Here is a 12,523-nt window from a genome sequence, read left to right on the forward strand (position 1 = left end):
TCTGATTTAGTTCTCTATTCACTACATGCCAGAAGAATATCTTTTCTTTTCTTCAAATTCTCATCCACCTTTTCCCTGCTACCTGCGCAAATATTACTTTGTCTAATCCCTTGTCTTGGAAGCCCTTCCATCGCAGTCCATTGCTAAAACACGTTGGGGTTCTTGTTTCTTCGTCTCCGATCACAGGGTAGCAGTGCTTACGAAGACTGGAAGTACGAGAACAGCCCGAACCTGATAGAGGTCTTGAACGAGTTTTCCTCGATCAATCTGTCGATCGAGTTTCTGCTGCAGGAGGCTCCCCTGCTCAAGCCACGTTACTACTCCATCAGCTCCAGCCCGAGGATGTACCCCGGAGAGATTCACGCCACCGTGGCTGTTGTCTGTTGGCGGACTAAAGGTCAGTATGTTGCTGAGGAGTCTTGTTTTTTGTTAAGTGTGTAATTGTGTGCGTCGGTCCTTGTTTGAGCCCTAAAAAAATTTACGTTTACATCGTTTGATGCATGGTACCAAAAAAAAAAAAATGAATTTTGGAGCCTGAAAATGTTGATCAGCATGAAATTTAACCAAAATACTTTCCTAAATGCTGTGAACTTTCCAAATTAATCCTAGATGTGAAGATGAGGTTAGTTGGAATTAGGGGGTGGGGGGGGTGGGGGAGGGAGGGGATGGGGGTGGAGTGTGTCTCGGTGTTTTTTGACATTGGCGACTACACACTTGTCGACGTCTGACCATAGCTGACCACCTTTTGATCCTTGTTGGATATTGTCAGGTATAGACCTTTCTTGTGGATGTTAATTAGATATTTGTACAGCTGTGCCACATGCCACACCCCTTTGATAATTGCTGTTAAAGGGACAGCAACTACTGTATAGTTAAATCAGGTGTCCAGCGATAATCCATCCGATTCTCATGAAGGATACAGTAAATCATGATGGCCCCCTAAAAGGAACAGCTGTTTAATTTTTTCCGTTTTTTTTTTTTAAGCTGTTTCCTTTTTACTTTTTTTTGAACATGTTAACCTATGAAGTTTTGATTTAACATTAATGTTGCATGTGTGTATTGTTTTGGTATTCACAGGTGGTAAAGGCCCCCTACACAACGGTGTCTGCTCTTCCTGGTTGAATCGACTGAAACCAGGAGAAGTTATCCCAGCTTTCATCAGACAGTAAGGATTTTAAACAGACGTTTAAATATTTCTAGTTTCTCTCTCTCGCATAATTAAGATGGGAAAGGTTTAAACAAAAACCTAATACTGTGACAAATATTTATTGGGTAAAATCATTCCCAAATTTCCTTTCCGAATTTCTCCATTCGCGACCACTTTGAGTGAATGCCAGAGTTCAAGCCCAAACTTTTCTTGATTTTTGTTGCATTTAAATGTCACTGTTTAATATGTTATACTATCCTTATCTTTTAGTCATAGCTTAGATTTATCATGAACATTGGAGGACTGGTGGTGTGGGGTGTGAGGGAGGGGTGCATGAAATATATATGTTATAGTTTCATACATTATACAAACAATGTCTTGCAGCCAAAGCTGAGATTGTTCAACATATTCTGTTATTTGAATTATTAATATAGCTTAATATTTCCCTTCATATCCCAGCTTCTTTTGACCAAGATAGCCCCCCCCCCCCAGTTCGTCAAAATTGTTTCACAACTTTTTGCAATTTGACATTGTGAATAGAGCACCATAAGTTCCCTACATCCTTCCACTCGGCTTCCCATCTTGGTCGTTGATCCCCTATCATTCATTTGTCTCTCCCCCATCCTACCAAATCTAGAGCACCCCTGTTCCGCCTCCCAGAGAAGAGGAACCTGCCATGCATCCTGGTGGGTCCCGGAACAGGAATCGCTCCCTTCAGGTCCTTCTGGCAGCAGCGGCAGATCGACCTGCAGTTCACCAGCGCCGTCAACGAGAAAGGAGAGAAGGTCCTGGGAGACATCTCCATGTTCTTCGGGTGCAGGCATCCCGACTTAGATAACATCTACGCCGAGGAGAAACAGAAGGCCATCACGGACGGCGCTCTGAGGGAAGTGCACATTGCGTACTCCAGAGAGCCCGAACAGCCAAAGGTGGGTCACGATTTGGGCACGGCTGGTACGGACCGACTCGGTCCGGGTCATAAGCTACGAACTGACTCAGTCAGGGCATATCTTTATTGATCTTTTCTTTTATCGTTGAAAGGAATCTGTCAATCGCTTCCAGGCCTGAGGTATCAGCGTCACGTTATAGCTACAGTCTGTGGTTTAATTCAATTTTTTTCTGTCAAGTAACATGTCAGCATAGCTCTGTGCAGTTCAGTGGCTGACCTTGGTAACGGTTATTAGCATCCTTTAGTAACTTTCTTCATTAGATTTGCTCGGGGGGAGGTGGGGGGGGGCCATCTTTCAAGATCACCGTTCATGTACAGTGGTTGTGATTGACATTTTAGACATAGGTCAAGATGTGGAGAGTTTTACCTCATTATACCCATCCCACCCCACCCCTCCACCCCCACCCCCCCTATGCTTCAGTAGTTTGTAAATAGTATCTCAGGTAAAATATAGCAATTATTCCTGCCTCAAATATTAGATTCAACTCAACCATAGTGTATGGGCACTGATAGGATGGTCACTTTAAGTACCATCAGCAGTCTGTAACTAATATGACCCTCACAAAAAGATTTCATACTTCAGGTTTATATAACAGTAATTTTTCGCAAAAATTCCCTTAAGTCTAATTACAGTAGTATGTGCTGTTAGGCATCTTTATAACTTTGCATCAATACGGATGTATATCAAAGCTCAGATGGCCTCCAAGGGTAAACTGTGATGATTGGCAAATGAGAGTGGCTCTTTTCTCTCCAGCTGTTCTCCGACATCCTCCAATCACACACTCTAAACATCACTGTCAATTTTGTGAGCTGGAGTCAGGGGGGGGGGGGGACATGCTAATGATGTGACGTGCAAAGATCGACACATGTGTGTTATAAAACTTTTCACATGTTACGTTTGTCCATCAAGATTTGCAGCTACATACATGGAAATTATTTATCCCTCTGTCCTCCACAGAAATATGTCCAACACGTCCTGAAAGACCAGGCTCGTGAAGTCTTCAGGACTCTAGATCAGGACAATGGACATTTCTTCGTCTGCGGGGACGTCTCCATGGCAGGGGACGTTCAGAAGGCCCTGGAGGAGATCATCAGCGACCAAGGCAAAATGAGTATAGATCAAGCTAAAGAATACGTCAGCAAATTGAGGGTAAGACCAGTTATTTATATCAATCTAATCCCCTTTTCTTTTCTTTTCTTTTCTTTTCTTTCTCTTTTTTTTTCTTTTCTTTTGGCTCTTGCTAGAGCAAGCAAACCGGTTAAGGAGAGTAGAGACAACGTTGTGTCAGGTTCCCAACTGTTGAGAATCCATCATGCCACAGACAAAGCTTTAACCCACAGACAAAGCTTTAACCTAATAAGAAACATTTTATTAATATTGTCATGCGCCGGTGATGAATGGAATCTCTGTCCCGTGGATATGTCAGTCCCTAGCTAGTTTGCAAATTGGAAGACGTACACTGTCTCTCTCTGATTCTCTCTGCAGTGGTTTGTAAAGTGCTATCTTGTTTTCGGACCAAAGTCGTACGACTTTAAATTTGTTTCTGAATGAGATATCTTCGTGTCTCGGTATTTGAGAAGTCGGTCGTATGCTCATCGTCTCACTTTCTGTCAGATGTGGGTCAGAGATTCCAAATGAAAAGTCGAGAGGAGGAGAAATTGGAGCAGACTCGTTCATGGTCTTCAACCCTGTAGTGTTAAGAGCACTAATTGTGAAAAAGCAAAGGCTGGATGCAGCAATCTGTCTTTCATTTTGAGAACGATTGCAAAATTGTGGTGTTTCTGAGATGTGCATTGTCTCCAGGAGATGCTCGTTAATACTGGTCTTGGGTTTTTGGTGTCTGCCGAAATATCCTTCTCTGCATCGCTCGTCAATACGGTGATTTCCATTTTGTACTTCTTCGAATCTCACCGTCGATAGTGCGGAGGGAGTTATTCTGTTTCATGCAATGCTTCTTGAAAAAGTGGGCTGTTCTTTCTTCATACACTTGAAATGAATTGCTTGTTTAAACACATTGGAATAGAATTTTTTCTCTCTTGAATGCAGATATTTGTTCTGCTATAAACAGCTCTATGAATGTAGTGTCATATCTCTCTCTGTGGTTATTTCTGAATTCAGTGCTAGCGGTCTCTCTAATGGTTATGTTAGTCTAGTAGTTTCTCTCTAATTATTTGATGATGTGCTGCTTTATCCTCGCTTTGAATTTGTGCTGTTTGATTCTGTTGATTCTGTTGTCTTTAATTCTGTACATCTTGATTGCTTTCTTAATACATCACACGGTGTTTCTTTTGAGAGGAAGACGTCTTCGAGTTTGATCACCCTTCGATTTAGTATCGTTTCTTTCTAGACGATTATGCAATCTATCCTTGGTTTGTTCCCTGTTGAATCGTATTTTGGTCTGATAATTCTGTTTTGGATGTGAGTTCGTATTTTGGTTATTTCTCTTTTGCTATTTTTGTTTGTTTTTTATTGGAAGACTCTGCTTCTCTTTTCGCTTGATGTTGTACTTCGGTATTTCTATACTAGTCGGTTGTAGACTTTGTGCGATTTTATCTCTTTTGATTGCATACCTGATGGTTACTCTCTCTTGTTTGTATTTTATATTCGTTTGTTCTTTGCTCTTTTTTTTTTTTGGGGGGGGGGGTTATTCTCTTGATTGGGTACATGTATTTTTCCTCTATTTCAAGTGTTACCTTAATATTGGTTTAATCCGCTCCTGAGTATTAACTTCTTCACTGCTCTCTGTAATTTATGTGTAATTTCTCTGTTCCTTCTCTTCTGATTGGTTTTACTCGTTCCTCCTTAGTTTTCTGTTTAAATTGTCTTCTTATCTCGTCCTGTCTCTCTTTCACCTATGATAAAACTTTTTATCCTTTCTCTCTTATGGAAGGTTAGTTCTTATTTACATGGTTTTATGAATTTAATTTAATTGTACAGTTTCCATTCATTCTATCCTAATTTCTCTGTATGTTCTTCTATCTGTCTATTGATTTTATCTCTCATTTAGTCCTCTCACCATTTTGCTTGTTTACTTTTGTTTTTATCCTTCCTTGATTGTGATCTTATCTGTTACTTTGTTTCTCTCTCACTTATTTGCTCTTGCACTTGCTTTGTTTTATCTCTCTTGTAATATACATTGAAGTTTCTTCCTTCTTTGGTTGTGTTCATAATTCTTTCTTTCTTTCTTGTTTGCTCTTACACTTGTTTTATCTCTCTTGCTTATAGACTTTTGAAGTTTCTTCCTTCTTTGGTTGTGTTCTTAATTCTTTCTTTTTTCTATCTTTTTGGCTCTTAGACTTGTTTCGTTTGATCTCTCTTGCTTAGAATTTTGAAGTTTCTTCCACTATTGGTTGTGTTCATATTTCTTTCTTTCTTTCTTGTTTGCTCTTACATTTGTTTTATCTCTCATGTTGATAGACTTTTGTATTAACTTGCCTTTCTTTTTTGATTGGGTTTTTCTTAATTGGTTCTTTGTTTCATTCTCTTTTCTTCTTACACTCGTTGTGACTCGTCTCTCTTGCTTGTTGACTGTTTGTGCTTCGTTGTAGTTGTTTAATTTTATTCTTGTTTATATATCTGTATGGTTTCATCTCTTCCTTGTTTGCTGGCCGGTTGTTTAATTCTCTTTTCTCTTCGTTTACTTTCCTGGTCTTCTCACATGAATTATGACATTGTGAATTCATGTGAAAGGATGTTTGATAGTCGCTGGAGATAAAAGATCATTTGTGTCAACTTTTTATCCCAGAGTGAAATGTTCCTCAAAGTGTCATGGAGTTTTATAAGGCCCCACATAACTGTCACTGTAATGTCCTTTTCTTTTTTGCCACTGACTGAAAACTTTTGAAGTCAAATTTTTGTTTCTAGAAAATCATATAGTTTAATAAACTAAGATTTCATGATGCATCCAACAACCATCATTTTTTGCATTTTAGATTTCATGCAAGCTTGACAAGTTTGTCATTTAATCAAACGCTCTCGTTCCTCCCGAAGGACCACACCCGTTACCACGAGGACATCTTTGGGGTCACGCTGAAGACAGCAGAGGTGAGGTCCAAGCTCCGCACGGCCGTCCGGGCCCACGTATTGATCAGCGCTGGTGGCAGCAAACTCACCCCTGCGGGAGAGGCCCTCCAGGCCGATCAGAACGAAAATGGCCAAGACGGACCAAACAAGGAACTGGAAAGATCCAACTCTGTGAAATCACTTGGAGATAAAGAGAAAAGAGTGAGTGATCCACCTACATGTGATGATATGTGTATTAGTATGATTATTAGTATGCGTATTAAAATGTGTATTAGTATGCGTATCAGTATGTGTATTAGTAAGCGTATTAGTATGCATATTAGTATGCATAATAGTATGCATAATAGTATATGTATTAGTATGTGTATCAGTATGTTATCAGTATGCGTATTAGTATGGGTATTAGTATGCATATAAGTATGCGTATAAGTATGCAAATTAGCATTAGTATGGGTATTAGTATGCGTATTAGTATGCGTAATAGTATGTTTATTAGTATGCGTATTAGTATGCGTATTAGTATGCGTATAGGTATGCCTATTAATATGTGTATTAGTATGCATATTAGTATTAGTATTTTAGGAGAGATGGCAAGGGTATGGATTCACTGATTTTGTATGGGACTGAGGTGTATATGGTAGTTATTCAGAGAATATAAGAATATTATAATATCATTTGTGAACTTGCTGTCTATTCAAAGTTTAACTTCATATTTTGCAATAGGAAGTAATGATGAGAGTAGGTTTTAGGGTCACATTCAGCTCTCAGATCTCTCTTTCTCTCTCTATATGCATATATTATATGTATCTTCCTCTCCTAAGTGACATTTTCTTACTTATCTTTCCTTCATATAATTATCCGATTGTATCCTATTTGATTTGACACATCGCAAGATGAGATGTCAGTGTTTTTTTGTCCCCATTATATTTGACCTAGTTTTTGCAGGGTAGTAGGTCGGTTAGAAATTAATTTTCTTTAGTGCTAACCTAACTAATTTTGGAGTAAAGTTGACAGCGTTAGAACCATCCAGATATTAAGGAGGAGAGAACTGCATAACTTGTATGATTGGGGACCACACACCATATTGTTTTATTCTGTTGAAAATTGTTTCATCAGAAGATTCCCTCTGCACCCCCACCCCCCTGCCCCCCACACACACACATTTGTGCCCCTGCCCCGTCATTCGTCCCTCTGTCATGTAAAGCACGTCATTTTCAGGTCATACCACCAGTATGTTGGTGTATGTACCATTAGTTAACATGTTTTTGAATTTATTTTTGCAATCTTGTATAGCACTCTTTGAAGGCCCTGAAGTTTTGTTTCTTACAAATTCTGTGGGCATAAACTGTTCTACATTTTTGCACTTGTATAGCAATTTGCACTGGAGTTTGGGATGCGATAACAGATAAATCATGCCCTGTAGACAGTACTAATGTTCAATTATCCTCTCAGCAAAAATTTGCTATAGTGCAGAATTATATATGAAGTACATTTACTGCTTTACTTGTTTGAATGACCTATGCACCTGATGGCTAGAAACTCTCAGGCTTATGATTCATGATTACTTCAAAAAAGAGGTCAAAGAAAAGTCTCGGACAAACTATAAAGCAATTCAATTATTATGATCGAAGTTTGGTTGTTAGGATAGAAAACAGTTTGAACTGCTTTGAAAAGTTTAATTTGAGTGATTAACCTCTCCCCCTTGCCAAAAAGTATGAGCATAAAAAAAAATTGAAATTTTCATATTTCTTCAAATTGCTTGCTACAGTAGCAGTGCTGCCATGGCAACACATTACCGCATCTAGTTAGTAGTCATGCATTCACAAACTGTTAAAATCCTGCGTTTAATATATAAATAATACAGGCAGCTTTCATTTCATGATCAGACCAGCTCAGACAGGCTGTCGGTATATATAGCTCTATTAGCTCACGTATATCATTGTTTGTTCCATCAGTAGGTTTTTAACATTCAGCCACTACTATTCCATATTTCACCTTTTAGACTAGCTTGGAGGTAGATTTACTAAACCCAAACATGGAATCCAAGAACAAGCCACGAAGGCCCACGCGGCGTTCCATCACGGCGACCGTCTTGTTATCGGAGGAGGAGCTAGAGGAGCTCCGTAAATCTCACGAGGCCTCGCAAAAAGAGTAATCACGTTTGACGTGTTTCCCTCCCTCCCTGCTTCCCTGCTTTGTGTTCGTCGCAGTGCTGTAAATAAGTGTTCTTCGTATCAACGTAACCACACAACTGCACAGAGTATTCATGTGTGTTCCTACAGAGTTAGAAAGTATGTTTATAACTGGTCGAGCTTTGCTGAAATTGTCATTATATTTCCAGTTAGCTTCAAAGATCTATGTGTCTAAAGCTGTATTTTGCATTGTCTTTGCTATAGTCAGGTGATAGTTTTAATACTTGACCATTGCAGGACTTTAGCATATAGGAACTTGAAAACAATGAATCTGTACCTTTGAATCACATTAAAATTGCACCTGAGATAACCATTACACTTCATTGGTTGGCCAAAATCAAAAGATAACATTAAATTGTCACAAAAGTGAGCAAAACCAACAATTGCTAATAATTAAGGAGCACACATAGTGTGATGACAACCTAACCATCTCAGTTGCAGGTGGTATACCTGTTACCCAGGTATGTGCGACTATATGGTACTGTCCAACTGACGCAAAATAAGAGCTTTAATTTGTACTCTGTATTTGTTTCCTCGCACTGCCCCTTCCCATGCATGCTCCCTTCTTATACCCCTCTTACACTCTCTCAATTGGTACCATCAAACACCCATTCAACTATCAACCATGCTGCATAGGTTCAGTAATGATGGTTTATTCAGTGGTTGTGTACCCCAAGTGTTATGAAGAATCAGCGGCTGATGTTATCGAATCTCCAAGACACGAATGAGTTTGTGTAATTTTTCCGTGGACAAAGCTCGGTGATCAAAGTTACTCGATAAGCTCAAGTGATAAACATAACCTTCGGTCAATCAAATGTCAAATATTCGCAAAATAAACATAACCTTTGGTCAATCAAATGTCAAATATTCGTCATGCTTTCTTGTGACTTTTCTCGCTTAAGTCACTTGTTGTATTAAAGTTTCTCCCGTTTCTTTTACCCAAGTGCTTCCTTTCCCCAAATGTTTCCTTCCCAACTTGAGGCATTTGAGTGCAATATGTATTTGTTTTTTCTCAATCCTTCTTACTACATTTGCTTTTCCACTTTACCACTGTCTTTTGCTTGTCAAGTTTGTGAAGTTGAAAGTTAACAGAAAATGCGGTTCTCATTACATCAATTTTTTTTAAGATCTTGTAAATGATGATTACAGTACCATTCCAGTTCATAAACTCTTACTGACAAGATGGCTTAACATTTGACAATGAATCTGGCTGGTGGAGACACGTGCCTCCACTCTAGGCGCCAAGTTGTAATGTCAGCCGACCAGTCCCATGTAGAGGGCGACACAAACCCAACCATCATCTCTGGTTTATATTGACAGAGATGTTTGTGATGTACCAATTGGCTGGCCAAACAACTAGTATTAAGAAAAGGCTGTTTTGGGAGATATCCAAGCTCAAAGTCAAGGCTAGGACCTGTCACTAATTATCAATCAGTGATGTCATAGTGCTGTTAGAGTCTGAAATCATTTAATAGCTCTTTGGTGATCTTTTCCAATTTGTAATGTAGCAATGATGTTAACAGTGTTGACACTGAAAACCACTGCCATCTTTATGTTAGGTTACAAAGTTAATTAATTTCCATTAATACAGAAGATAATAAAGATTTTAATTAATAAAGTACCCACCCCCACCCCGTCAAGAAAAGACAAAAAAAAGACAAATATGTGGCCTGATGATGTCATATTGAAACTTGATCAAGTCTTCAGCCTTGTTTGATGACGAACATTAACGCTGTGATATCTATTCGCATAGATCAATAATGCCGTTTGGGCATCTCCTCCAACTCGATCCAATTGTGCATGCTATATGAAATACAAGACTATCGTTATTAACATCCCACTGCTGCCACCGTTATCCCACTACTGACACCGGGATCCCACTGCTGCCACCTGGATCCCACTGCTGCCACCATGTTGTGTTAAAAAACTTTATATCACAACTTCCCATGAACTCTTTCACATTGTTAATTTGTTAAAGCAATACAGTTAATAATGAGACACCGCATGCCACTTCTGTCACCAGTTCAAAAGATCGACTGGTATTCCCAGTGAGATAAACGCAGGAAGTGAATAGATGCAATGCACCTGCACGCTAAACTAACACAGCTTGGTGCATTTCAAGCAGTTGTGTTAGATATGGCTTGAATAGTGAAGAGAAGTGTAGTAACTTACCAGAATTAATATATAATTATTTCCTTTCAAGTGTTAGCTTCCCATGAGAGCTGGCAGTGACAAATATATCTGTTGGTGCAGAATCATTCTTAATACAACAGTAGAAGTTGGTAGACATTGCTTGACAATATTAGCACGCCTATTGACTTTGCAACAAAGCAAAGAACATACCAAAATCGATTAACACCCATCAGTTAACAATAACGAATCTTTAATCAGCATTTTTCAAATATCTTGTTTCCCCAAATAGGAAAGCCCATAAATTGGAGATGAAGAAAAAGGAACCAATCAAAACACCCAACGGCGACATTCCCAAGGTGAACGTGAAAAAGGTTTAGTACGTAGAAACAAACTGGATGCTTTTGTCGATGGGATGGTCTTTGAGATCAGTTTGAGATCTACGGTTCATCATCTTCATCTTCTCCAGCCGGTCTCCTCTGATAGATTGAGAATATAGACCAACACTATAGTGACCTCTGACCTGTCGGGGTCGATGAATTAACGAAGCGAGGGGCGAAAGGAATTAGCTGAGAGGAATGACTGGGTGTGTGTGTCTTGGGAAGCTGTAAAAAATTTGCAACATGAAGAAGATGTTTGTTTTTAAATATTGCTTCGTAATCTCCACTTTTTCACAGATTTTAAATGTTTGAAACCTCTGAGCACAAAAAAAAGTATAAGGAAAAACATGACATGAAAAGGCCAAAAACCCCATTTAGACATGGAATAAAAAAAAGAAGGAATTGTCGACAAGTTGCAGATTTTACTGTACAGAAACTCATGGCAACATTATATTATCTGTTACAAATTTACATATTTGTGAATATTTACTCTTCTTCAGCTTTGGTATTTTTTTTTACCATAATTATATATGACTGTATGAATCTTTGTCTTAAGCTCAATCGAGCCAAATATTGTGTGGTTTTTTTTGCTTCAAGTATTACAAAAAACAATTCGAGAAAGAAAAGAAAAGAGAAAAAAAAAAATCATATGGCTTTCGAAAAATGTTTGGAATATTTCCTTTTATAACCTCTTTTGTACATATTCAATTAAAACATAAGTAACGTGCAGTGAAAATTAAAAGTGTAGCTTCCGTGTTTCATACAAGGACTTTAAGGCTGTCAACACACAATACAAGTTCAGTTGTCAAGTAGTCATTAATGCATATTATAGCCAAATTCTCATGTAGCTGTTGAATGATTGGGGGTAGGGATGGGGGGTGGGATGGGGGGGTAGGTTGTATAATGCCTTTTGAATTGTATCAAGAAGATGTGGAGTTACTTTTCATGACGTTTAAAAAAAGGAGAGAAATGTTGAGAAAATCAATTTCTAAGTCGTGTGTTGAGCAATATGTCATTCGTTTCTACCAGTGGTGTTTATCAAAACTATTCAAAAATATTCATATACATATATATAGTATAAATATATCATCTAAATGAAGTTAACAAGCTCTGTAGTAAATTATTATGGATTTGATTGGTTGATTGAATTTTAAATTTAGTTGGTGGTGAATTCATATCCACAGTGAAGGTAAATAAATAATGGTTTTCTTTCATCTAGCCAAAAAGACAAAAAAAATTGGGTTGCCAATAAAAAACAAGAAAAAAAAACGAAAAAAAAACAACCGGAAAATGTTTTTAATAGTCAAATTAAGATGGGCATGGTGGCAATCGCAAGCATTCCTACTTTCAGGCAGGTTTGGTTCGTTCAAATTTATCACATGTTTGACTTGTAATCTTTTCTTCTCTTCTACTTGTATACAAACACTTTTTAATTATTTTCTCTGTAGATGTATTAAGGTTGTAAAAAATGATTAAACCATGTCAAATTTGACCCGGATGAATGAGACATTGCAAATATGGAAAAGATGTGGAAATTGTACTAAATGTGAGGATTTAATGTTTATTTGTAGGAAGTTTCTTTTTTTTGCTGTGAGGATATTTCTTTTCTTGTTTTTCATCTTGATGTTACAAAAAGTTTGAATTAACACCGACCGTTATTATGAGACCATCAGAATGTAAAAAAAAATGTTTCACCGCTCT

The 12,523-nt window shown here is 38.2% G+C and overlaps 1 protein-coding gene across 6 annotated transcripts in view; it reads left to right on the forward strand.

Annotated features, from left to right (window-relative positions):
- The window catches only part of LOC139980476 (nitric oxide synthase-like protein), a 269,723-nt gene extending 258,533 nt beyond the window's left edge, over positions 1–11,190 (forward strand). For 4 of the 6 annotated variants that reach the window (XM_071992098.1, XM_071992100.1, XM_071992101.1 and 1 more), the window contains 7 exons: positions 187–397; positions 1,078–1,165; positions 1,785–2,076; positions 3,055–3,246; positions 6,088–6,321; positions 8,123–8,271; positions 10,735–11,190. In XM_071992098.1, the coding sequence (XP_071848199.1) occupies positions 187–397; positions 1,078–1,165; positions 1,785–2,076; positions 3,055–3,246; positions 6,088–6,321; positions 8,123–8,271; positions 10,735–10,822 (1,254 nt within the window). In that variant the 3' untranslated portion in view covers positions 10,823–11,190. The remainder of the gene's footprint in view (positions 1–186; positions 398–1,077; positions 1,166–1,784; positions 2,077–3,054; positions 3,247–6,087; positions 6,322–8,122; positions 8,272–10,734) is intronic. The other 2 variants (XM_071992102.1, XM_071992103.1) reach the window with 1 other exon arrangement.
- Positions 11,191–12,523: the final 1,333 nt, after the last annotated feature.

The sequence above is a fragment of the Apostichopus japonicus genome, chromosome 15, assembly GCF_037975245.1.
Source record: "Apostichopus japonicus isolate 1M-3 chromosome 15, ASM3797524v1, whole genome shotgun sequence".
In the NCBI taxonomy this organism is placed as follows: domain Eukaryota; kingdom Metazoa; phylum Echinodermata; class Holothuroidea; order Aspidochirotida; family Stichopodidae; genus Apostichopus; species Apostichopus japonicus.